A 24,216-nucleotide genomic window follows, 5' to 3' on the forward strand; every position below is an offset into this window, starting at 1 on the left:
CTCTGTGCCTCTGCTTCTCCTGAGACGTCCTTGCCTTCCTCTTGGCTTTGGCTGGTCTCCGAGCAGAGCTCCCGGGGCAGCGTCCAGGAGGCGTGGCGGCTGCCTGAGGACCAGGCAGGCATCGATTTGCCCTCTGATGCTGGCACGAGCGTGTTCTCGAGCCGTGCCGTGCCGTGCCCTCAGACAGCTGGGGATTTGTCTGCCGTGTAGTCGGCCAGGCCAACAGGAGAATCTGACCCAGTGTCCTGGGTGGGCCGGTTGCCAGTCGTCCGCTCGTGGACAAGCCCAGACCCGGGCTGGCGTGTGTAGCTAGCCACGCTTGCCCGTCTGTCCTCCGTGGCCTGAGTGAGCGCAGATGAGAGAGGGCGCGGTTGCTTCGTCCGCTTTTTCTCCCCTCTTGCCCCGACGCGGGGAGCCGTCCAGCGGGGACTGGCTGGCCGGAGCCCGTGCTGGACACGGTGCTCCGTTGCTGTCCTGGAGGGCCCAGAGGATTGCTCGAGGTGTGCCCACCTGGCCCCTCCCCTGAGACAGGGGGCTGGGTGCCGTCAGGGTCTTTGTTGGCTCCCACTGGAACCCGGGGGTGGCGCTTGCCCAGTTCCTGGATCCTTTCACTTGCCCTTCCTCGTCGCCTTGCCGTGGGGAAAGGAAGGGCCGCTCTTAGCCCGCGAGCCCTAGCCCAGGAGGGGAGCCCACTTGGAGGGTGGGGTGGCACCGGGCCTTGTGCGGCCCGACGCAGGGGGACTGCCCGCCCTGGCCCGGCCCCGGGTCCACCAGTTTCCCTTGGTCGGGATTCTTTGTGGCCTAGGCACACGCCCGTGCTGTCTCCGCACTGACCCAGGTACCCACAGTAGGCGTTGGGAGGTGTGGGGCCGGGAGAACATTGCTCTGCCTGGTTCCCTAGGCGGAGGCAGGTGTGTTGCCTGAAAAGACCCTCACTCAGGCCAAGTGCGTTGTGTCTCTTCTTCTTCCGCAGACACCGAGCCCGGCACCCGGGAACCTCTGCCCGACGTGCCGACCTCACGCATGACCAAGAGAACCGAGCCTGACCATGGTAGGGGCCCGTGTGTCTTGTGTCCTCTGCCCCTGGGTGCCCGCTGGGTTGCTGGAGCTCCCTGAGCGAGAACGGGCTTTCCTCGTCCCTGCGGGACCGGGAAGCTGTCGCCAAGCGATTCCTCGTCCCGAAACGCTGGCCTGTGCTCTGGAGCCGTGGTGGCATCCTCGGCTCTCTGCCCAGGAAGGATGTGCTTCCTGGGGAGAGAGGGGCCGCAGTGCGAGTCAGGTGCTCCGAGATGGGGCCGTGTGTCCTCCCGGGTTCTCTCATTGGCTGCACGCTGCCTGGGGCTGTCTGCAAGTTGTCCGTTTCGTGCCCTTGTGGCCTCCTAACCCGTCTGGGAGGGGGGTGTGCTTCCTGTTCGCCACGTCTGCTCCTGCCGTGACCCCGTCTGGTGCAACACTCCCAGCCAGCATGCCCTGAGTTTCCACGGAGGCTGCGAGTGCAGAAGCCTCATGGGACCCGGCGTGGAGTGCCCCACTGCCCCTGGTGGCCCAGTGTGCGCAGGGGCCTTAGGCGCGGGCACCTTGGGCTCCGCAAGGATGGTTCTCTGTGCCTCTGCTTCTCCTGAGACGTCCTTGCCTTCCTCTTGGCTTTGGCTGGTCTCCGAGCTCCCGGGGCAGCGTCCAGGAGGCGTGGCGGCTGCCTGAGGACCAGGCAGGCATCGATTTGCCCTCTGACGCTGGCACGAGCGTGTTCTCGAGCCGTGCCGTGCCGTGCCGTGCCGTGCCGTGCCCTCAGACAGCTGGGGATTTGTCTGCCGTGTAGTCGGCCAGGCCAACAGGAGAATCTGACCCAGTGTCCTGGGTGGGCCGGTTGCCAGTCGTCCGCTCGTGGACAAGCCCAGACCCGGGCTGGCGTGTGTAGCTAGCCACGCTTGCCCGTCTGTCCTCCGTGGCCTGAGTGAGCGCAGATGAGAGAGGGCGCGGTTGCTTCGTCCGCTTTTTCTCCCCTCTTGCCCCGACGCGGGGAGCCGTCCAGCGGGGACTGGCTGGCCGGAGCCCGTGCTGGACACGGTGCTCCGTTGCTGTCCTGGAGGGCCCAGAGGATTGCTCGAGGTGTGCCCACCTGGCCCCTCCCCTGAGACAGGGGGCTGGGTGCCGTCAGGGTCTTTGTTGGCTCCCACTGGAACCCGGGGGTGGCGCTTGCCCAGTTCCTGGATCCTTTCACTTGCCCTTCCTCGTCGCCTTGCCGTGGGGAAAGGAAGGGCCGCTCTTAGCCCGCGAGCCCTAGCCCAGGAGGGGAGCCCACTTGGAGGGTGGGGTGGCACCGGGCCTTGTGCGGCCCGACGCAGGGGGACTGCCCGCCCTGGCCCGGCCCCGGGTCCACCAGTTTCCCTTGGTCGGGATTCTTTGTGGCCTAGGCACACGCCCGTGCTGTCTCCGCACTGACCCAGGTACCCACAGTAGGCGTTGGGAGGTGTGGGGCCGGGAGAACATTGCTCTGCCTGGTTCCCTAGGCGGAGGCAGGTGTGTTGCCTGAAAAGACCCTCACTCAGGCCAAGTGCGTTGTGTCTCTTCTTCTTCCGCAGACACCGAGCCCGGCACCCGGGAACCTCTGCCCGACGTGCCGACCTCACGCATGACCAAGAGAACCGAGCCTGACCATGGTAGGGGCCCGTGTGTCTTGTGTCCTCTGCCCCTGGGTGCCCGCTGGGTTGCCGGAGCTCCCTGAGCGAGAACGGGCTTTCCTCGTCCCTGCGGGACCGGGAAGCTGTCGCCAAGCGATTCCTCGTCCCGAAACGCTGGCCTGTGCTCTGGAGCCGTGGTGGCGTCCTCGGCTCTCTGCCCAGGAAGGATGTGCTTCCTGGGGAGAGAGGGGCCGCAGTGCGAGTCAGGTGCTCCGAGATGGGGCCGTGTGTCCTCCCGGGTTCTCTCATTGGCTGCACGCTGCCTGGGGCTGTCTGCAAGTTGTCCGTTTCGTGCCCTTGTGGCCTCCTAACCCGTCTGGGAGGGGGGTGTGCTTCCTGTTCGCCACGTCTGCTCCTGCCGTGACCCCGTCTGGTGCAACACTCCCAGCCAGCATGCCCTGAGTTTCCACGGAGGCTGCGAGTGCAGAAGCCTCATGGGACCCGGCGTGGAGTGCCCCACTGCCCCTGGTGGCCCAGTGTGCGCAGGGGCCTTAGGCGCGGGCACCTTGGGCTCCGCAAGGATGGTTCTCTGTGCCTCTGCTTCTCCTGAGACGTCCTTGCCTTCCTCTTGGCTTTGGCTGGTCTCCGAGCAGAGCTCCCGGGGCAGCGTCCAGGAGGCGTGGCGGCTGCCTGAGGACCAGGCAGGCATCGATTTGCCCTCTGATGCTGGCACGAGCGTGTTCTCGAGCCGTGCCGTGCCGTGCCCTCAGACAGCTGGGGATTTGTCTGCCGTGTAGTCGGCCAGGCCAACAGGAGAATCTGACCCAGTGTCCTGGGTGGGCCGGTTGCCAGTCGTCCGCTCGTGGACAAGCCCAGACCCGGGCTGGCGTGTGTAGCTAGCCACGCTTGCCCGTCTGTCCTCCGTGGCCTGAGTGAGCGCAGATGAGAGAGGGCGCGGTTGCTTCGTCCGCTTTTTCTCCCCTCTTGCCCCGACGCGGGGAGCCGTCCAGCGGGGACTGGCTGGCCGGAGCCCGTGCTGGACACGGTGCTCCGTTGCTGTCCTGGAGGGCCCAGAGGATTGCTCGAGGTGTGCCCACCTGGCCCCTCCCCTGAGACAGGGGGCTGGGTGCCGTCAGGTTCTTTGTTGGCTCCCACTGGAACCCGGGGGTGGCGCTTGCCCAGTTCCTGAATCCTTTCACTTGCCCTTCCTCGTCGCCTTGCCGTGGGGAAAGGAAGGGCCGCTCTTAGCCCGCGAGCCCTAGCCCAGGAGGGGAGCCCACTTGGAGGGTGGGGAGGCACCGGGCCTTGTGCGGCCCGACGCAGGGGGACTGCCCGCCCTGGCCCGGCCCCGGGTCCACCAGTTTCCCTTGGTCGGGATTCTTTGTGGCCTAGGCACACGCCCGTGCTGTCTCCGCACTGACCCAGGTACCCACAGTAGGCGTTGGGAGGTGTGGGGCCGGGAGAACATTGCTCTGCCTGGTTCCCTAGGCGGAGGCAGGTGTGTTGCCTGAAAAGACCCTCACTCAGGCCAAGTGCGTTGTGTCTCTTCTTCTTCTGCAGACACCGAGCCCGGCACCCGGGAACCTCTGCCCGACGTGCCGACCTCACGCATGACCAAGAGAACCGAGCCTGACCATGGTAGGGGCCCGTGTGTCTTGTGTCCTCTGCCCCTGGGTGCCCGCTGGGTTGCCGGAGCTCCCTGAGCGAGAACGGGCTTTCCTCGTCCCTGCGGGACCGGGAAGCTGTCGCCAAGCGATTCCTCGTCCCGAAACGCTGGCCTGTGCTCTGGAGCCGTGGTGGCGTCCTCGGCTCTCTGCCCAGGAAGGATGTGCTTCCTGGGGAGAGAGGGGCCGCAGTGCGAGTCAGGTGCTCCGAGATGGGGCCGTGTGTCCTCCCGGGTTCTCTCATTGGCTGCACGCTGCCTGGGGCTGTCTGCAAGTTGTCCGTTTCGTGCCCTTGTGGCCTCCTAACCCGTCTGGGAGGGGGGTGTGCTTCCTGTTCGCCACGTCTGCTCCTGCCGTGACCCCGTCTGGTGCAACACTCCCAGCCAGCATGCCCTGAGTTTCCACGGAGGCTGCGAGTGCAGAAGCCTCATGGGACCCGGCGTGGAGTGCCCCACTGCCCCTGGTGGCCCAGTGTGCGCAGGGGCCTTAGGCGCGGGCACCTTGGGCTCCGCAAGGATGGTTCTCTGTGCCTCTGCTTCTCCTGAGACGTCCTTGCCTTCCTCTTGGCTTTGGCTGGTCTCCGAGCAGAGCTCCCGGGGCAGCGTCCAGGAGGCGTGGCGGCTGCCTGAGGACCAGGCAGGCATCGATTTGCCCTCTGACGCTGGCACGAGCGTGTTCTCGAGCCGTGCCGTGCCGTGCCGTGCCGTGCCGTGCCGTGCCGTGCCCTCAGACAGCTGGGGATTTGTCTGCCGTGTAGTCGGCCAGGCCAACAGGAGAATCTGACCCAGTGTCCTGGGTGGGCCGGTTGCCAGTCGTCCGCTCGTGGACAAGCCCAGACCCGGGCTGGCGTGTGTAGCTAGCCACGCTTGCCCGTCTGTCCTCCGTGGCCTGAGTGAGCGCAGATGAGAGAGGGCGCGGTTGCTTCGTCCGCTTTTTCTCCCCTCTTGCCCCGACGCGGGGAGCCGTCCAGCGGGGACTGGCTGGCCGGAGCCCGTGCTGGACACGGTGCTCCGTTGCTGTCCTGGAGGGCCCAGAGGATTGCTCGAGGTGTGCCCACCTGGCCCCTCCCCTGAGACAGGGGGCTGGGTGCCGTCAGGTTCTTTGTTGGCTCCCACTGGAACCCGGGGGTGGCGCTTGCCCAGTTCCTGGATCCTTTCACTTGCCCTTCCTCGTCGCCTTGCCGTGGGGAAAGGAAGGGCCGCTCTTAGCCCGCGAGCCCTAGCCCAGGAGGGGAGCCCACTTGGAGGGTGGGGTGGCACCGGGCCTTGTGCGGCCCGACGCAGGGGGACTGCCCGCCCTGGCCCGGCCCCGGGTCCACCAGTTTCCCTTGGTCGGGATTCTTTGTGGCCTAGGCACACGCCCGTGCTGTCTCCGCACTGACCCAGGTACCCACAGTAGGCGTTGGGAGGTGTGGGGCCGGGAGAACATTGCTCTGCCTGGTTCCCTAGGCGGAGGCAGGTGTGTTGCCTGAAAAGACCCTCACTCAGGCCAAGTGCGTTGTGTCTCTTCTTCTTCCGCAGACACCGAGCCCGGCACCCGGGAACCTCTGCCCGACGTGCCGACCTCACGCATGACCAAGAGAACCGAGCCTGACCATGGTAGGGGCCCGTGTGTCTTGTGTCCTCTGCCCCTGGGTGCCCGCTGGGTTGCCGGAGCTCCCTGAGCGAGAACGGGCTTTCCTCGTCCCTGCGGGACCGGGAAGCTGTCGCCAAGCGATTCCTCGTCCCGAAACGCTGGCCTGTGCTCTGGAGCCGTGGTGGCGTCCTCGGCTCTCTGCCCAGGAAGGATGTGCTTCCTGGGGAGAGAGGGGCCGCAGTGCGAGTCAGGTGCTCCGAGATGGGGCCGTGTGTCCTCCCGGGTTCTCTCATTGGCTGCACGCTGCCTGGGGCTGTCTGCAAGTTGTCCGTTTCGTGCCCTTGTGGCCTCCTAACCCGTCTGGGAGGGGGGTGTGCTTCCTGTTCGCCACGTCTGCTCCTGCCGTGACCCCGTCTGGTGCAACACTCCCAGCCAGCATGCCCTGAGTTTCCACGGAGGCTGCGAGTGCAGAAGCCTCATGGGACCCGGCGTGGAGTGCCCCACTGCCCCTGGTGGCCCAGTGTGCGCAGGGGCCTTAGGCGCGGGCACCTTGGGCTCCGCAAGGATGGTTCTCTGTGCCTCTGCTTCTCCTGAGACGTCCTTGCCTTCCTCTTGGCTTTGGCTGGTCTCCGAGCAGAGCTCCCGGGGCAGCGTCCAGGAGGCGTGGCGGCTGCCTGAGGACCAGGCAGGCATCGATTTGCCCTCTGACGCTGGCACGAGCGTGTTCTCGAGCCGTGCCGTGCCGTGCCGTGCCGTGCCGTGCCGTGCCGTGCCGTGCCCTCAGACAGCTGGGGATTTGTCTGCCGTGTAGTCGGCCAGGCCAACAGGAGAATCTGACCCAGTGTCCTGGGTGGGCCGGTTGCCAGTCGTCCGCTCGTGGACAAGCCCAGACCCGGGCTGGCGTGTGTAGCTAGCCACGCTTGCCCGTCTGTCCTCCGTGGCCTGAGTGAGCGCAGATGAGAGAGGGCGCGGTTGCTTCGTCCGCTTTTTCTCCCCTCTTGCCCCGACGCGGGGAGCCGTCCAGCGGGGACTGGCTGGCCGGAGCCCGTGCTGGACACGGTGCTCCGTTGCTGTCCTGGAGGGCCCAGAGGATTGCTCGAGGTGTGCCCACCTGGCCCCTCCCCTGAGACAGGGGGCTGGGTGCCGTCAGGTTCTTTGTTGGCTCCCACTGGAACCCGGGGGTGGCGCTTGCCCAGTTCCTGGATCCTTTCACTTGCCCTTCCTCGTCGCCTTGCCGTGGGGAAAGGAAGGGCCGCTCTTAGCCCGCGAGCCCTAGCCCAGGAGGGGAGCCCACTTGGAGGGTGGGGAGGCACCGGGCCTTGTGCGGCCCGACGCAGGGGGACTGCCCGCCCTGGCCCGGCCCCGGGTCCACCAGTTTCCCTTGGTCGGGATTCTTTGTGGCCTAGGCACACGCCCGTGCTGTCTCCGCACTGACCCAGGTACCCACAGTAGGCGTTGGGAGGTGTGGGGCCGGGAGAACATTGCTCTGCCTGGTTCCCTAGGCGGAGGCAGGTGTGTTGCCTGAAAAGACCCTCACTCAGGCCAAGTGCGTTGTGTCTCTTCTTCTTCTGCAGACACCGAGCCCGGCACCCGGGAACCTCTGCCCGACGTGCCGACCTCACGCATGACCAAGAGAACCGAGCCTGACCATGGTAGGGGCCCGTGTGTCTTGTGTCCTCTGCCCCTGGGTGCCCGCTGGGTTGCCGGAGCTCCCTGAGCGAGAACGGGCTTTCCTCGTCCCTGCGGGACCGGGAAGCTGTCGCCAAGCGATTCCTCGTCCCGAAACGCTGGCCTGTGCTCTGGAGCCGTGGTGGCGTCCTCGGCTCTCTGCCCAGGAAGGATGTGCTTCCTGGGGAGAGAGGGGCCGCAGTGCGAGTCAGGTGCTCCGAGATGGGGCCGTGTGTCCTCCCGGGTTCTCTCATTGGCTGCACGCTGCCTGGGGCTGTCTGCAAGTTGTCCGTTTCGTGCCCTTGTGGCCTCCTAACCCGTCTGGGAGGGGGGTGTGCTTCCTGTTCGCCACGTCTGCTCCTGCCGTGACCCCGTCTGGTGCAACACTCCCAGCCAGCATGCCCTGAGTTTCCACGGAGGCTGCGAGTGCAGAAGCCTCATGGGACCCGGCGTGGAGTGCCCCACTGCCCCTGGTGGCCCAGTGTGCGCAGGGGCCTTAGGCGCGGGCACCTTGGGCTCCGCAAGGATGGTTCTCTGTGCCTCTGCTTCTCCTGAGACGTCCTTGCCTTCCTCTTGGCTTTGGCTGGTCTCCGAGCAGAGCTCCCGGGGCAGCGTCCAGGAGGCGTGGCGGCTGCCTGAGGACCAGGCAGGCATCGATTTGCCCTCTGACGCTGGCACGAGCGTGTTCTCGAGCCGTGCCGTGCCGTGCCGTGCCGTGCCGTGCCGTGCCGTGCCCTCAGACAGCTGGGGATTTGTCTGCCGTGTAGTCGGCCAGGCCAACAGGAGAATCTGACCCAGTGTCCTGGGTGGGCCGGTTGCCAGTCGTCCGCTCGTGGACAAGCCCAGACCCGGGCTGGCGTGTGTAGCTAGCCACGCTTGCCCGTCTGTCCTCCGTGGCCTGAGTGAGCGCAGATGAGAGAGGGCGCGGTTGCTTCGTCCGCTTTTTCTCCCCTCTTGCCCCGACGCGGGGAGCCGTCCAGCGGGGACTGGCTGGCCGGAGCCCGTGCTGGACACGGTGCTCCGTTGCTGTCCTGGAGGGCCCAGAGGATTGCTCGAGGTGTGCCCACCTGGCCCCTCCCCTGAGACAGGGGGCTGGGTGCCGTCAGGTTCTTTGTTGGCTCCCACTGGAACCCGGGGGTGGCGCTTGCCCAGTTCCTGGATCCTTTCACTTGCCCTTCCTCGTCGCCTTGCCGTGGGGAAAGGAAGGGCCGCTCTTAGCCCGCGAGCCCTAGCCCAGGAGGGGAGCCCACTTGGAGGGTGGGGTGGCACCGGGCCTTGTGCGGCCCGACGCAGGGGGACTGCCCGCCCTGGCCCGGCCCCGGGTCCACCAGTTTCCCTTGGTCGGGATTCTTTGTGGCCTAGGCACACGCCCGTGCTGTCTCCGCACTGACCCAGGTACCCACAGTAGGCGTTGGGAGGTGTGGGGCCGGGAGAACATTGCTCTGCCTGGTTCCCTAGGCGGAGGCAGGTGTGTTGCCTGAAAAGACCCTCACTCAGGCCAAGTGCGTTGTGTCTCTTCTTCTTCCGCAGACACCGAGCCCGGCACCCGGGAACCTCTGCCCGACGTGCCGACCTCACGCATGACCAAGAGAACCGAGCCTGACCATGGTAGGGGCCCGTGTGTCTTGTGTCCTCTGCCCCTGGGTGCCCGCTGGGTTGCCGGAGCTCCCTGAGCGAGAACGGGCTTTCCTCGTCCCTGCGGGACCGGGAAGCTGTCGCCAAGCGATTCCTCGTCCCGAAACGCTGGCCTGTGCTCTGGAGCCGTGGTGGCGTCCTCGGCTCTCTGCCCAGGAAGGATGTGCTTCCTGGGGAGAGAGGGGCCGCAGTGCGAGTCAGGTGCTCCGAGATGGGGCCGTGTGTCCTCCCGGGTTCTCTCATTGGCTGCACGCTGCCTGGGGCTGTCTGCAAGTTGTCCGTTTCGTGCCCTTGTGGCCTCCTAACCCGTCTGGGAGGGGGGTGTGCTTCCTGTTCGCCACGTCTGCTCCTGCCGTGACCCCGTCTGGTGCAACACTCCCAGCCAGCATGCCCTGAGTTTCCACGGAGGCTGCGAGTGCAGAAGCCTCATGGGACCCGGCGTGGAGTGCCCCACTGCCCCTGGTGGCCCAGTGTGCGCAGGGGCCTTAGGCGCGGGCACCTTGGGCTCCGCAAGGATGGTTCTCTGTGCCTCTGCTTCTCCTGAGACGTCCTTGCCTTCCTCTTGGCTTTGGCTGGTCTCCGAGCAGAGCTCCCGGGGCAGCGTCCAGGAGGCGTGGCGGCTGCCTGAGGACCAGGCAGGCATCGATTTGCCCTCTGACGCTGGCACGAGCGTGTTCTCGAGCCGTGCCGTGCCGTGCCGTGCCGTGCCGTGCCGTGCCGTGCCGTGCCCTCAGACAGCTGGGGATTTGTCTGCCGTGTAGTCGGCCAGGCCAACAGGAGAATCTGACCCAGTGTCCTGGGTGGGCCGGTTGCCAGTCGTCCGCTCGTGGACAAGCCCAGACCCGGGCTGGCGTGTGTAGCTAGCCACGCTTGCCCGTCTGTCCTCCGTGGCCTGAGTGAGCGCAGATGAGAGAGGGCGCGGTTGCTTCGTCCGCTTTTTCTCCCCTCTTGCCCCGACGCGGGGAGCCGTCCAGCGGGGACTGGCTGGCCGGAGCCCGTGCTGGACACGGTGCTCCGTTGCTGTCCTGGAGGGCCCAGAGGATTGCTCGAGGTGTGCCCACCTGGCCCCTCCCCTGAGACAGGGGGCTGGGTGCCGTCAGGTTCTTTGTTGGCTCCCACTGGAACCTGGGGGTGGCGCTTGCCCAGTTCCTGGATCCTTTCACTTGCCCTTCCTCGTCGCCTTGCCGTGGGGAAAGGAAGGGCCGCTCTTAGCCCGCGAGCCCTAGCCCAGGAGGGGAGCCCACTTGGAGGGTGGGGTGGCACCGGGCCTTGTGCGGCCCGACGCAGGGGGACTGCCCGCCCTGGCCCGGCCCCGGGTCCACCAGTTTCCCTTGGTCGGGATTCTTTGTGGCCTAGGCACACGCCCGTGCTGTCTCCGCACTGACCCAGGTACCCACAGTAGGCGTTGGGAGGTGTGGGGCCGGGAGAACATTGCTCTGCCTGGTTCCCTAGGCGGAGGCAGGTGTGTTGCCTGAAAAGACCCTCACTCAGGCCAAGTGCGTTGTGTCTCTTCTTCTTCCGCAGACACCGAGCCCGGCACCCGGGAACCTCTGCCCGACGTGCCGACCTCACGCATGACCAAGAGAACCGAGCCTGACCATGGTAGGGGCCCGTGTGTCTTGTGTCCTCTGCCCCTGGGTGCCCGCTGGGTTGCCGGAGCTCCCTGAGCGAGAACGGGCTTTCCTCGTCCCTGCGGGACCGGGAAGCTGTCGCCAAGCGATTCCTCGTCCCGAAACGCTGGCCTGTGCTCTGGAGCCGTGGTGGCGTCCTCGGCTCTCTGCCCAGGAAGGATGTGCTTCCTGGGGAGAGAGGGGCCGCAGTGCGAGTCAGGTGCTCCGAGATGGGGCCGTGTGTCCTCCCGGGTTCTCTCATTGGCTGCACGCTGCCTGGGGCTGTCTGCAAGTTGTCCGTTTCGTGCCCTTGTGGCCTCCTAACCCGTCTGGGAGGGGGGTGTGCTTCCTGTTCGCCACGTCTGCTCCTGCCGTGACCCCGTCTGGTGCAACACTCCCAGCCAGCATGCCCTGAGTTTCCACGGAGGCTGCGAGTGCAGAAGCCTCATGGGACCCGGCGTGGAGTGCCCCACTGCCCCTGGTGGCCCAGTGTGCGCAGGGGCCTTAGGCGCGGGCACCTTGGGCTCCGCAAGGATGGTTCTCTGTGCCTCTGCTTCTCCTGAGACGTCCTTGCCTTCCTCTTGGCTTTGGCTGGTCTCCGAGCAGAGCTCCCGGGGCAGCGTCCAGGAGGCGTGGCGGCTGCCTGAGGACCAGGCAGGCATCGATTTGCCCTCTGATGCTGGCACGAGCGTGTTCTCGAGCCGTGCCGTGCCGTGCCCTCAGACAGCTGGGGATTTGTCTGCCGTGTAGTCGGCCAGGCCAACAGGAGAATCTGACCCAGTGTCCTGGGTGGGCCGGTTGCCAGTCGTCCGCTCGTGGACAAGCCCAGACCCGGGCTGGCGTGTGTAGCTAGCAACGCTTGCCCGTCTGTCCTCCGTGGCCTGAGTGAGCGCAGATGAGAGAGGGCGCGGTTGCTTCGTCCGCTCTTTCTCCCCTCTTGCCCCGACGCGGGGAGCCGTCCAGCGGGGACTGGCTGGCCGGAGCCCGTGCTGGACACGGTGCTCCGTTGCTGTCCTGGAGGGCCCAGAGGATTGCTCGAGGTGTGCCCACCTGGCCCCTCCCCTGAGACAGGGGGCTGGGTGCCGTCAGGGTCTTTGTTGGCTCCCACTGGAACCCGGGGGTGGCGCTTGCCCAGTTCCTGAATCCTTTCACTTGCCCTTCCTCGTCGCCTTGCCGTGGGGAAAGGAAGGGCCGCTCTTAGCCCGCGAGCCCTAGCCCAGGAGGGGAGCCCACTTGGAGGGTGGGGAGGCACCGGGCCTTGTGCGGCCCGACGCAGGGGGACTGCCCGCCCTGGCCCGGCCCCGGGTCCACCAGTTTCCCTTGGTCGGGATTCTTTGTGGCCTAGGCACACGCCCGTGCTGTCTCCGCACTGACCCAGGTACCCACAGTAGGCGTTGGGAGGTGTGGGGCCGGGAGAACATTGCTCTGCCTGGTTCCCTAGGCGGAGGCAGGTGTGTTGCCTGAAAAGACCCTCACTCAGGCCAAGTGCGTTGTGTCTCTTCTTCTTCCGCAGACACCGAGCCCGGCACCCGGGAACCTCTGCCCGACGTGCCGACCTCACGCATGACCAAGAGAACCGAGCCTGACCATGGTAGGGGCCCGTGTGTCTTGTGTCCTCTGCCCCTGGGTGCCCGCTGGGTTGCCGGAGCTCCCTGAGCGAGAACGGGCTTTCCTCGTCCCTGCGGGACCGGGAAGCTGTCGCCAAGCGATTCCTCGTCCCGAAACGCTGGCCTGTGCTCTGGAGCCGTGGTGGCATCCTCGGCTCTCTGCCCAGGAAGGATGTGCTTCCTGGGGAGAGAGGGGCCGCAGTGCGAGTCAGGTGCTCCGAGATGGGGCCGTGTGTCCTCCCGGGTTCTCTCATTGGCTGCACGCTGCCTGGGGCTGTCTGCAAGTTGTCCGTTTCGTGCCCTTGTGGCCTCCTAACCCGTCTGGGAGGGGGGTGTGCTTCCTGTTCGCCACGTCTGCTCCTGCCGTGACCCCGTCTGGTGCAACACTCCCAGCCAGCATGCCCTGAGTTTCCACGGAGGCTGCGAGTGCAGAAGCCTCATGGGACCCGGCGTGGAGTGCCCCACTGCCCCTGGTGGCCCAGTGTGCGCAGGGGCCTTAGGCGCGGGCACCTTGGGCTCCGCAAGGATGGTTCTCTGTGCCTCTGCTTCTCCTGAGACGTCCTTGCCTTCCTCTTGGCTTTGGCTGGTCTCCGAGCAGAGCTCCCGGGGCAGCGTCCAGGAGGCGTGGCGGCTGCCTGAGGACCAGGCAGGCATCGATTTGCCCTCTGACGCTGGCACGAGCGTGTTCTCGAGCCGTGCCGTGCCGTGCCGTGCCGTGCCGTGCCGTGCCCTCAGACAGCTGGGGATTTGTCTGCCGTGTAGTCGGCCAGGCCAACAGGAGAATCTGACCCAGTGTCCTGGGTGGGCCGGTTGCCAGTCGTCCGCTCGTGGACAAGCCCAGACCCGGGCTGGCGTGTGTAGCTAGCCACGCTTGCCCGTCTGTCCTCCGTGGCCTGAGTGAGCGCAGATGAGAGAGGGCGCGGTTGCTTCGTCCGCTTTTTCTCCCCTCTTGCCCCGACGCGGGGAGCCGTCCAGCGGGGACTGGCTGGCCGGAGCCCGTGCTGGACACGGTGCTCCGTTGCTGTCCTGGAGGGCCCAGAGGATTGCTCGAGGTGTGCCCACCTGGCCCCTCCCCTGAGACAGGGGGCTGGGTGCCGTCAGGTTCTTTGTTGGCTCCCACTGGAACCCGGGGGTGGCGCTTGCCCAGTTCCTGGATCCTTTCACTTGCCCTTCCTCGTCGCCTTGCCGTGGGGAAAGGAAGGGCCGCTCTTAGCCCGCGAGCCCTAGCCCAGGAGGGGAGCCCACTTGGAGGGTGGGGAGGCACCGGGCCTTGTGCGGCCCGACGCAGGGGGACTGCCCGCCCTGGCCCGGCCCCGGGTCCACCAGTTTCCCTTGGTCGGGATTCTTTGTGGCCTAGGCACACGCCCGTGCTGTCTCCGCACTGACCCAGGTACCCACAGTAGGCGTTGGGAGGTGTGGGGCCGGGAGAACATTGCTCTGCCTGGTTCCCTAGGCGGAGGCAGGTGTGTTGCCTGAAAAGACCCTCACTCAGGCCAAGTGCGTTGTGTCTCTTCTTCTTCCGCAGACACCGAGCCCGGCACCCGGGAACCTCTGCCCGACGTGCCGACCTCACGCATGACCAAGAGAACCGAGCCTGACCATGGTAGGGGCCCGTGTGTCTTGTGTCCTCTGCCCCTGGGTGCCCGCTGGGTTGCCGGAGCTCCCTGAGCGAGAACGGGCTTTCCTCGTCCCTGCGGGACCGGGAACCTGCCACTAAGTTATTCCTTGTTCCCATAAGGTGTCCTGTGTCGTAGGATTACTTTGTCTTGCTTACATATATCTTTCATTTTGTCCTCAAGTGTTTGAACTATCCTTAGCACTGCTTTTTCAATCTCATTTGATTCGATTTTCCTAACCTTCCTGAAAGGTTTTCTTTTTTTTCTCTCTCTTAGTGGTACAGTTTTTTGTTCTCTCTCAGTGTCCATTTTTCCTTTGCCGTGTAATATGTACTTTGTTTGCTGTAATTTGCCATGCTTAAGGACATTTTTCTCAGTGTCCTCTTTCTGTGAATCCATGGTTTTCTGTTTTATTTATTTTTTTTGTAGGTACTGCGGTCTATGTAGTTACACAAGGTTGTCCCCAAACTTGTAGCGCCCTCATTTGAACTTAGGAACAATCTGTTTGGCTCATTTGTGGTTTGTGCTTTAGAGTTGCTGGTTTTTTTCTTTTTCACGTGACATTTTTGTAGTGGAATGTTATTGCTAAGTGTCTACTTATTCTGAAAATGTGTCTGTGTGTCTACCTGTTTTGGAATCTTCATACTTGTGCTTAATATGGATGCGTTTCTTCAGTTTAGAAGTGCTCGTGTGAAAGTCGTGTCCTGCATGACAGCCATTTGTCCTCATGAATCCTGTCATTGGCTGAACACTGCTTCATAACGACTCAGCATTTTTGAATTTTCTCAGAGCCTTTTAGTTTTTCTTTGTTACTCTTTAGTTAGGAAGTTATTTTTTGTTACTCTATACTAATGCTGAATGGAATCTGTCTTCTCAGTCACTCAATTCAGTATGCCTGGATCCTTCCATGGATGAAATAATAGCAGAACCCTAATCAGGTGTCAAGTGTCAAGTCTTCTCGCTGAACCTAATGCTCCAGTGTGAGTGGAGCCAACCTGCACCTATATTTGCATGTTGTTCCATTCCTGTTTTCCTTATTCGAACATTTGTAAATATAGTAGAAAAGTTTTCAGATATTGTCTGAGATGGTGCCAAACTAAAAAACACTCTGACTACCTGTGACTTTATTTGTCTCCCAGGTAGACACCATTTGTGCCATTTGTACGTTACCAGATCTCTCATTACATCTTTCTCTATTCTTTGGTTGTCTGGGATTGTCTTTGCAATTAGGAGTATCAAGATATGTCCCTGGACAGAAAGAAAACCTTTAAGAATGAGTGGCGCACAGGAAATGATTTTACTCCAGCTGTTTGAAATCCAAGAGCCATTTCCCATAATGCATGTTTGCATGTACGGGAGCATGAGTCAGAATTGTCAGGAACATCCATTGTGAGTGTGTTCATCTCTGTGTTTCAGAAATATTGATTTTATTCCTCTCTGATGTGGAAATGGGTATACTGTCTGAAAAATCACCGAGGACTTATTTTCTTTCCCTTACCCAAAGACCTGATGATTACATGGGATTCTGACATTTAGGATGGTATGATAACTGATCAGACTCAAACTGTGTCCAGTGATGCTAACACCAGTCTCCCTTTGGGGACACTTCTGTTCTAACCTCTGTTCTCTTGAGCACTTGATGTGCTCACATATCAGAATGCCTTACAAGTTCCTTTGATATTCTCTGCTTATCCTTTCTCTGAACACTAGGGGTTGCTTTTCCAAGTTTTTCCTTTGTGTTTCTTATGTTGCTGGAAACCTTTGATTTTCTGTCCTGGAAGGATAGAGTTCCTAGGTACAACATTGCCCCTGGGGCACATTTGCTGAGACAGCCAGTTTGCTTCCTGTGCCTCTACACTGGCCTCACAGGTGCACACTCAATATCCACTTTCCAAGATTACAAAGATGTTCAGTTTCTCTCTCCTTATGCTTTTGCAGCTGTTTATGGTCACTGCAATGCTTGGTACACAAGTTCTATACCACCACGTGCCACACACTTTTTTCCTTGTAGTATTCTAGCTTTCCATTTGGTACTTCTGATATGTAGTTGATTCTTAGTTTATGATGTCTCAGAAACCTCCAGAAAGTGTTGATTTTGAGTACCATTTGCTGGGATGTCAAATCATTGATTTGCTTGTAATAGCAGGTTGAGTGTGTTTTCTCAACCTATCCTAAGACACTTTTAGGTATATCTGCAGTGGAGTCAATCTAACCAACTTGGAAATCCTAACCATTTCCACACATATACCTGGCCCAAATCCTCCATGCGAAGAGAAGGGCATGCCTGAGCTTGGCATGTGTCATCCATGTCATTTGTATTCTGTCTATTGCTTTACTGAAGAGTTGGCATGGTTGCTTAGTAGCTTGTTGCATCCTATCTACATTTCTGGAGCCCTCCATGAAGGATAAACTTGCCTAAATATTTGCATGACTTTGTCATGTGAATTTAAGTCTTCAGTTGCTGTCCAGGAGAGACCAGATTCCTTGATGGAGTTATCCATGTGGCTCCTGTACTTGGACAGTGGGTTGTGCATCATATTGTTCTTTTTGGCTCCCACTGGGACATGGAGAGAGCACTTTCTGAATTACTGGATCCTTTCTTTTCATCTATGACTGTTGTCTCATTTTCTCCAAGTGGAAGGGAAATTCTTTAAACTCAAATGATTGCCAAGGACATAAACAAACCTCTAAGAATGAATTTCAACTTGCCAGTTCTTTTTCTCTCAAAACATGACAACATCTCCCCATTTTCTCCTAATTTGGATTTTTATAGACTTACCCTTATTATGTCTCAGAAAACTAGTGAACATCCACATTATGAGAATGTGTTGTTTGGGTTGGAGATCACTTCTGTTCCTGCTTTCTGACACGGAGTTGGATCTGCATCTGAAAATCTACTTAGGCAACTTTTGTTTTTTCTTCCACAGGAAGTATGATAGTCTCACTGGAGTCAGACCCAGAATCAGGCATGGTGAATGACCAGAGCCTTCCAGTGGCAAATAATACCATGCCTCAGCTCAGTAGGGGTCCATATGTTTTATGTCCTCTGATCTATGAGATGCTGAAGATGTCATGTGGCATAAGTTCTGAGAACTCCTTTGCAATATGTCTACCATGCTTTCAGGCTAATGCTGAGAGCTACTTTTCCCAGAACGTTTGGCTATGTTTTCTTAATGTTCCTGAAACCTTTAGTTTCTGCCACAGAAGGATGTATTTCCTCGATAGAGATTTGCCCATGTGACATCTGTACAAGACCATCATGTGGAAGCGCATCATCTCTCATTGGCCAACAGCTGTGCATTCTGTGGGCATTTTGCATGTTACCAGAAACTTTGGGATTTTCTATCTTTACCCCTTTGCTGTATCCTAAGGTCATCTGATGCTTTGTTCTCAGCTGCTGTTCAAATACAAATAAAACATCTTGAAGAAATTTAAAATAGGAATTGTTTTTTTTTCAAAACAACTCTCCTATCTATCTGTTTTGTTCTCATGCATTTTCCTTTACTTCTCTTTTGGGGGTACCATAAAGTTCATGACAATCATCATTATGAATTAAACATGGTAGGATGTAAAATAATTTGTTTTAAACCATGTGCATATTGATATGGGTGTGTTTTCTGAAAACATCTTTAGACAGCCTTAGTTCTTTTCATCAACAGAATAAGTAGCACCACAATGGAAATCCAGTCAGTGTCAAGGTGTGTGACTGACCATGATCTTCACTGTGTGAATATTCAGCCCGAATCTAGAGTGGGACCACACTTTACTTTTGTACTTTATCTTCTTAGTTACTGAAAAGCACTTTGGTGTATTTCCTTAGGATTTCTTCTTACTTCCATACAGTTTCTTTAAGTTTACACAAAGAATCCATTTTCAAAATATTCATGTGACCACTAACTTGACTTGGTCTCTTCGGTTGTTATCCAGGAAGGATGGAATTGCTCAGCAGAGATTGTCCTTGAGGGCTCTAATCTAAGGCCAAGCTTTTGTTTCATGTTGTTCTCTGTGTGGCTCCCAGCAGAACACAGAATAGGCACTTTCCAAGTTACCGTATCCTTTCCTTTTGTCTATACTTAGCTTTTTCTTTATTGAGGGGTGTTTGCAATTGTTAAGTCACAAATGATATTTAAGGAAAAAGAAATAAGGAATCTAAGGATATATTTGAAATTGGCATTTTTGTTGCTGAATCATTAAATCTATGAGCCACTTTCTCATTGTACCTATCTTTATAAACCTATGTTTCTCTTGTGTCAGAAAACTCATGAAAATCCACATTATGAGCATATATTTCTATGGGTTCAAATAATGTTTTCCTGTTGTCAGCTGATAAAATGATTGCGTTCTGAAAATATCCTAAGAAAACTTTTGATTTACCTTCCACAGGTGATTTAATGCTGCCCTGGAGTACGAATCAGTGTAAGGTATGATGACTGAGTAAAAAAAATTTTCAATGGCAGCTAAAACCTTCTGTCCTCTGCATTCTGAGTTACTGAAGAGTTGAGTTAGCGTCATTCCTTAGTATTTTTCTTCATTTCTATGCACTTCCTTTAACCTAACACTAGGGACTACTTTTCAAAAATATCTGTTTGAGTTTTCTCACTTTGCTTGAAAACCTTAGTTTCCTCACAGAAAGGAGACTTTAGTAGAGAATTGTCATTGAGGTATCTAAACTAAGACAAGTGTTTTGCTTCATGTTTTTCTATCATTTGTTTGCTAGAGTACACTGAGTGGGAATTTTCCAACTTGCCAGTTTCTTTCATTTTTTTCCATCCTTTTCCTTTGGCTCTACCAAGGGGTAGTGTAATGGTCAGTACACAATGTATTCAAAGACAAAAATTAAACAATGTAAGAAGGAAGTTAGCATGAGGACTTGTTTTGCTCCCCCAAATTGTTAAACCTGTGTGTCAAGTTCTCATCCATTGTATTTACATAAACTTACCTCTTAGAAGCCTCATGAAGTCCACATGATGGGTGTATTATGTTTCAGTATATTTTGTCTTTTACTGTTGCTCCATGTTAAAATGAGTATGTTGTCTTCAAATATACTAAGATAACTCCTGGTTTTTCTTCAACATAAGAAATTTCCCCCACTACTCCAAACCAGAACAGTGTCACGTATATTCACTGATCAAAATCCTCCAGTGGTATAAGATGAGAAGTCTGACCTTCTTTTTTTTTTTTTTTTAAACTTTTATTTAATGAATATAAATTTCCAAAGTACAGCTTATGGATTACAATGGCTTCCCCCCCCATAACGTCCCTCCCACCCGCAACCCTCCCCTTTCCCACTCCCTCTCCCCTTCCATTCACATCAAGATTCATTTTCGATTCTCTTTATATATAGAAGTTCAGTTTAGCATACATTAAGTAAAGATTTCAACAGTTTGCTCCCACACAGAAACATAAAGTGAAAAATACTGTTTGAGTACTAGTTATAGCATTAAATCTCAATGTACAGCGCACTTAAGGACAAAGATCTTACATGAGGAGTAAGTGCACAGTGACTCCTGTTGTTGACTTAACAAATTGACACTCTTGTTTATGGCATCAGTAATCACCCTAGGCTCTTATCATGAGCTTCCAAGGCTATGGAAGCCCCCTGAGTTCACTGACTCTGATCATATTTAGACAAGGCCATCGTCAAAGTGGAAGTTCTCTCCTCCCTTCAGAGAAAGGTACCTCCTTCTTTGATGACCCATTCTTTCCACTGGATCTCACTCGCGGAGATCTTTCATTTAGGTTGTTTTTTTCCCCCAGAGTGTCTTGGCTTTCCATGCCTGAAATACTCTCATGGTCTTTTCAGCCAGATCCGCATGCCTTAAGGGCTGATTCTGAGGCCAGAGTGCTGTTTAGGACATCTGCCATTCTATGAGTCTGCTGTGTATCTCAGAGAAGTCTGACCTTCTATGGGACCACCCGTGTCTACTGTACTCTGTCTTCTGAGTTACTGGAGAGCACAGTTGACGTGATTCCTTAGGATAGTTTTTCCCAATAAACTTCATTTCACCTCACAGTATGAATTACGTTTTCTAGAATGCTTGCACATGTTTTGTAATGTTGTTTGACATCTTCAGTTTCTGTGCATGAAGAATGGACGGAATTCCTGGGTAGAAAATTGCCTAAGAGGCACCTAAAATAAGAAGAGTGTTTTGCATTGTTACTCTATCATTGTCTCACAGTTGCACGCTGCATGGACACTTTTCATGTTACCAGATAGTATCAGTATCTCCTTATGCCTTTGCCATAATGCAGGGTAATTTCAGTACTTTCTACACAAATAGTGTTGAAAGGTAAAAATAAGACACCTAAAAATGAATCCAGAACATATATTTTCCTTAGCTTTTCTACATGAAGTCTCAGAAACCTCATGAAAATTCCCATTGTAAGTGTAGGATGCTGGTATTTAAAGTAATTTGTTATTACTATCTGATACTGAGATGAGTCTGTTTCATGAAAATATTTTAAGACAGATTTAGTTTTTTCTGCAACAGAATGAATGACACTCCAGGGGAAGCCCACCCAGTGTCAAATATGGTGACTGACAAAAATCTTCCACTGGGAGAGGATACCAGGCCTAACCTTGCAGTGGGCCTACTGATGTTTTCTCTCCTCTTTTTCTTACTTATTAAGAGTACAGCTGGCCTGATTCCTTAGGGTTTTCTCTATTTATTTTAAAGATTTTTTTAATTTATTTATTTGAGAGGTAGAATTACAGACAGTGAGAGAGAGACAGAGAAAGGTCTTCCATCTGCTGGTTCACTCCCCAAATGACCACAATAGTCAGAGCTGCACCGGTCCAAAGCCAGCAGACAAGAGCTTCTTCCAGGCCTTCCACCTGGATGCAGGGGCTGGAGCACTTGGGCCAACTTCTACTGCTTTCCCAGGCCATGGTGGAGAGCTGGACCAGAAGAGAAGCAACTGGGACTAGGACCAGTACCTATATGAGATGCTGGCACCACAGGTGGAGGGTTAACCTACTGTGCCAAAGCACCAGGATTTTATCTTTCTGTACAAATCTTTTAACTTTACACTAAGAATTATTGTGCAGAAATGTTTGTAGAAGTTTTCTAACTTGGCTTGGACTCTTCAGATCCTGTGCAGGAGGCATGGAGTTCCTTGCCAGGGAATTTCCCGTGGGGGACTTAACCTCATCTACTCCATTTTTTATTCCTCCTATTCCATCCTTGACTCCTAGAGAAACACCAAATGGGCACTTTCCAAGTTACCAAACCTTTGATTTTTATCATAATCTTTTTGTCTTCTGAAAGAGTAGTTGTGATTGTTAAGATACAAATAATAGTCAAGGATAAAAGGGAAAAAAAAAACCTAAGAATGAATTTAAACAAGAATTTTGTTTTGTTCTAAAATTATTAAACTATGAGCTTTTTTTCATTATCCATATTTTAAGAAACTGATTTTAATGATGTATCAGAAAACTCATTCAAGTCCACAATAGGAGCCAATTTTCTTGGATTTCAAATTTCTTTTGCTGCCATCAGATGTTGAGATGGGTCTGTTGTCTGAAATATCCTGACAACTTTTGTTTGTCATTCTACAGGTGATTTGATGCTGCAACTGCTGTTGACACAATACCAGGTAGGGTGAATGGCCAAAATCTCGAGATGGCACAGGATGCCACGCCTGAGCCCAGATGGGCCCACCTATCTCTTCTGTCCTCTGCATTCCAAGTGGCTGGAAAGCTGAGTTAGGATCTCTTTTCCTTAAGATTTTCTTTTCTTTTCTCTGTATTTTACTTAACATAAGACTAAGGACTACTGTTTCAAAATGTTTGTTTTTAAACTTTGCTTGAAATATCTTCAGTTTCTTCCCCTGGTGGGTGAAGTTTCTTGGTAGAGAATTGCCCATGAGGCCCATAAACTAAGACTACATAGTGTGCTGGCGCTGCAGCTCACTAGGCTAATCCTCCGATTGCTGCGCTGGCACACCGGGTTCTAGTCCCGGTCGGGCGCCAGATTCTGTCCCGGTTGCCCCTCTTCCAGGCCAGCTCTCTGCTGTGGCCAGGGAGTGCAGTGGAGGATGGCCCAAGTACTTGGGCCCTGCACCCCATGGGAGACCAGGAGAAGCACCTGGCTCCTGCCATCGGATTGGCACGGTGTGCCGGCCGTGGCGGTCATTGGAGGGTGAACCAATGGCAAAGGAAGACCTTTCTCTCTCTCTCTCTCTCTCTCACTGTCCACTCTGCCTGTCAAAAAAAAAAAAACAAAAAAAAAAACAAAAAAAAACCAACTACATAGTCTTCATGTTTTCCTCACACTTGTTTGCAGTACAACACTGAATTCACATTTTCCAAGCTACAAGTTTGTTTCATTTTTTTCTTTTCCTTCATTAAAAGTAGTTCTAATGCTGCAACACAATTTGGTATTCAAAGACAAAAACTAAAATATAAAAATCAAGGTACAATAGGAAGTTGTTTTGGTCCAAAAAAGCATTTACTCTAGGTATCAATTTGCTCATCAATTTTATCTTTTCATAAGCTTATCTCTAAGCTGTCTCAGAAACCTCCTGAAATCCACACCATGAGTGTATTATGCTCTCACCTAACATTATTTTTCCTGCTCCCTGGTGTTTCTTCAGCAGAACAAATTACCCTGCTACTGCAGACCAGACCAGTGTCTAGTATAATGACTGAGTGAATTCTCTAGCAGGAGAGGATCCCAAGCCTGAGCTTGGTATGGGCCCACCCAGTACACTGCCCTCTGACTTCTGAGTTACAGAGGAGCACAGTTACCATGACTCCTTAGGATTTTTTTTTCCCCATGCACTTCATTTAACCTCACAGTAAGGACTGCTTGCACAAGGTTTCTATTTTTGCTTGACACATTCAGTTTCTGTCCAAGAATGGATGGAATTCCTGGGTAGAGAATTGCCAAGAGGCACCTACACCAAGACAACCATTTTGCATCAAGTGGTTCCGTGTTTGTTCACAGTTGCACACTTTCCAAGCTACCAGGTCCTTTCCTTATTCTTTTGCTTTATCAGGGATTAATTCCAATGCTTTGTACACAAAGAGTATTCAAAGATAAAGGTAAATCTTCTAAAAATGAAGAGTGGGGATTTGTTGGGTTCAAAAAGTATAATATCTATGGGTTTTTCATAACACATATTTTCCTTAAATTGCATGAAGTCTCAGAAACCTCATGAAAATATTCCTTTATGAGTGTGTGACACTTGGCTTTAAAGTACTTTTTTTGCCACACTCTCTCTCATACTGAGTTTACTTTATGAATATGTCCTAAGAAAACTTAGGTTTTATCTTCAGTGAAATAAATAATGCCACTCCTGGAATCTGACCCCATGTCAAGTATGGCGATTCACCGGAATCCTGCATTGTAAGAGGATTCCAGGGCACAGCTGTGTCCTCTGTCCGCTCAGTTACTCAAGAGCTCCATTGGCATGATTTCTTAGGGCTTCCTCTTCTCCACAGTAGTACCAGCAAGCACTCTGCAAACCTAGGTTATTATTGGCAAAAGGCAATTTTTTTACAGGGTGAAGTTTGGTTCATAACCTGGAGACATGTATTATCAGTTCTTTCTCATGTGTGTCTTTTCTTGGTTTAATGACGTTTACCTCATTTCTTAGGGGAAATTCTTAGGGGCAGTTCTTCAATCAGGAATTGGGATATCTCCAGAATCTGAGAATATTATTTCACTTTTTATTTCAACAGAAATGGAACCATCTCATCATATCTGGTGCTTTGGAACAACAGTAATCGACCCTATAAAGCAGAGCTGCAAACTCACATCTAGTAGGGGGCCACCTACTCTGAAATGTATCATTTTATTTCATTCAATGGTAGCATATTCTCAGTTGAACATCACTAATTTTCCTACACTTTAACATGAAGCTAAGAGTGTTTTTAGAAAAAAAATTGACAAATTTTTCTTTCTGTCCAGAAATAAACAAATTGGCTCATAACTGACTTCAAAGAGTCATGTCTTCTGACTGTGCGGAAATCATGTTGTACACTTCACACTTCACAAACTTATTCAAAAAGGAATATGTAATGATCTGATTCCAAAATTTCAGCTCAACCCATTTCAGTCTTTAATTTCCAATTCCATTGTTCAAGGGGACATGCAACAGTTACTATAAAATCAGTATTTAAGGATACAGTGAAATATATAAAAACAGAATGAAAATATGAGCTGATATTGGCACAAAAAATTTAAACCCACACATAGTTTTCTTCATGGTAGCAT

The 24,216-nt window shown here is 55.1% G+C and overlaps 1 protein-coding gene and 1 long non-coding RNA gene across 2 annotated transcripts in view; both read left to right on the forward strand.

The window, feature by feature from the left end:
• The window catches only part of LOC103350727 (rho GTPase-activating protein 20), a 200,924-nt gene extending 182,966 nt beyond the window's left edge, over positions 1-17,958 (forward strand). Inside the window, exon 17 of the mRNA XM_089301779.1 lies at positions 17,924-17,958. Within this exon, the coding sequence (XP_089157905.1) occupies positions 17,924-17,958 (35 nt within the window). The remainder of the gene's footprint in view (positions 1-17,923) is intronic.
• Positions 17,959-18,331: 373 nt separating this feature from the next.
• LOC149125072 (uncharacterized) lies at positions 18,332-23,808 on the forward strand. The gene is made up of 3 exons (XR_016212037.1): positions 18,332-18,417; positions 21,555-21,592; positions 23,682-23,808. It is a non-coding gene; the product is annotated as an uncharacterized LOC149125072 (long non-coding RNA).
• Positions 23,809-24,216: the final 408 nt, after the last annotated feature.

The sequence above is a fragment of the Oryctolagus cuniculus genome, chromosome 8 (assembly GCF_051225735.1).
Source record: "Oryctolagus cuniculus isolate XC-2025 breed Fujian yellow rabbit chromosome 8, ASM5122573v1, whole genome shotgun sequence".
NCBI classification, from domain to species: domain Eukaryota; kingdom Metazoa; phylum Chordata; class Mammalia; order Lagomorpha; family Leporidae; genus Oryctolagus; species Oryctolagus cuniculus.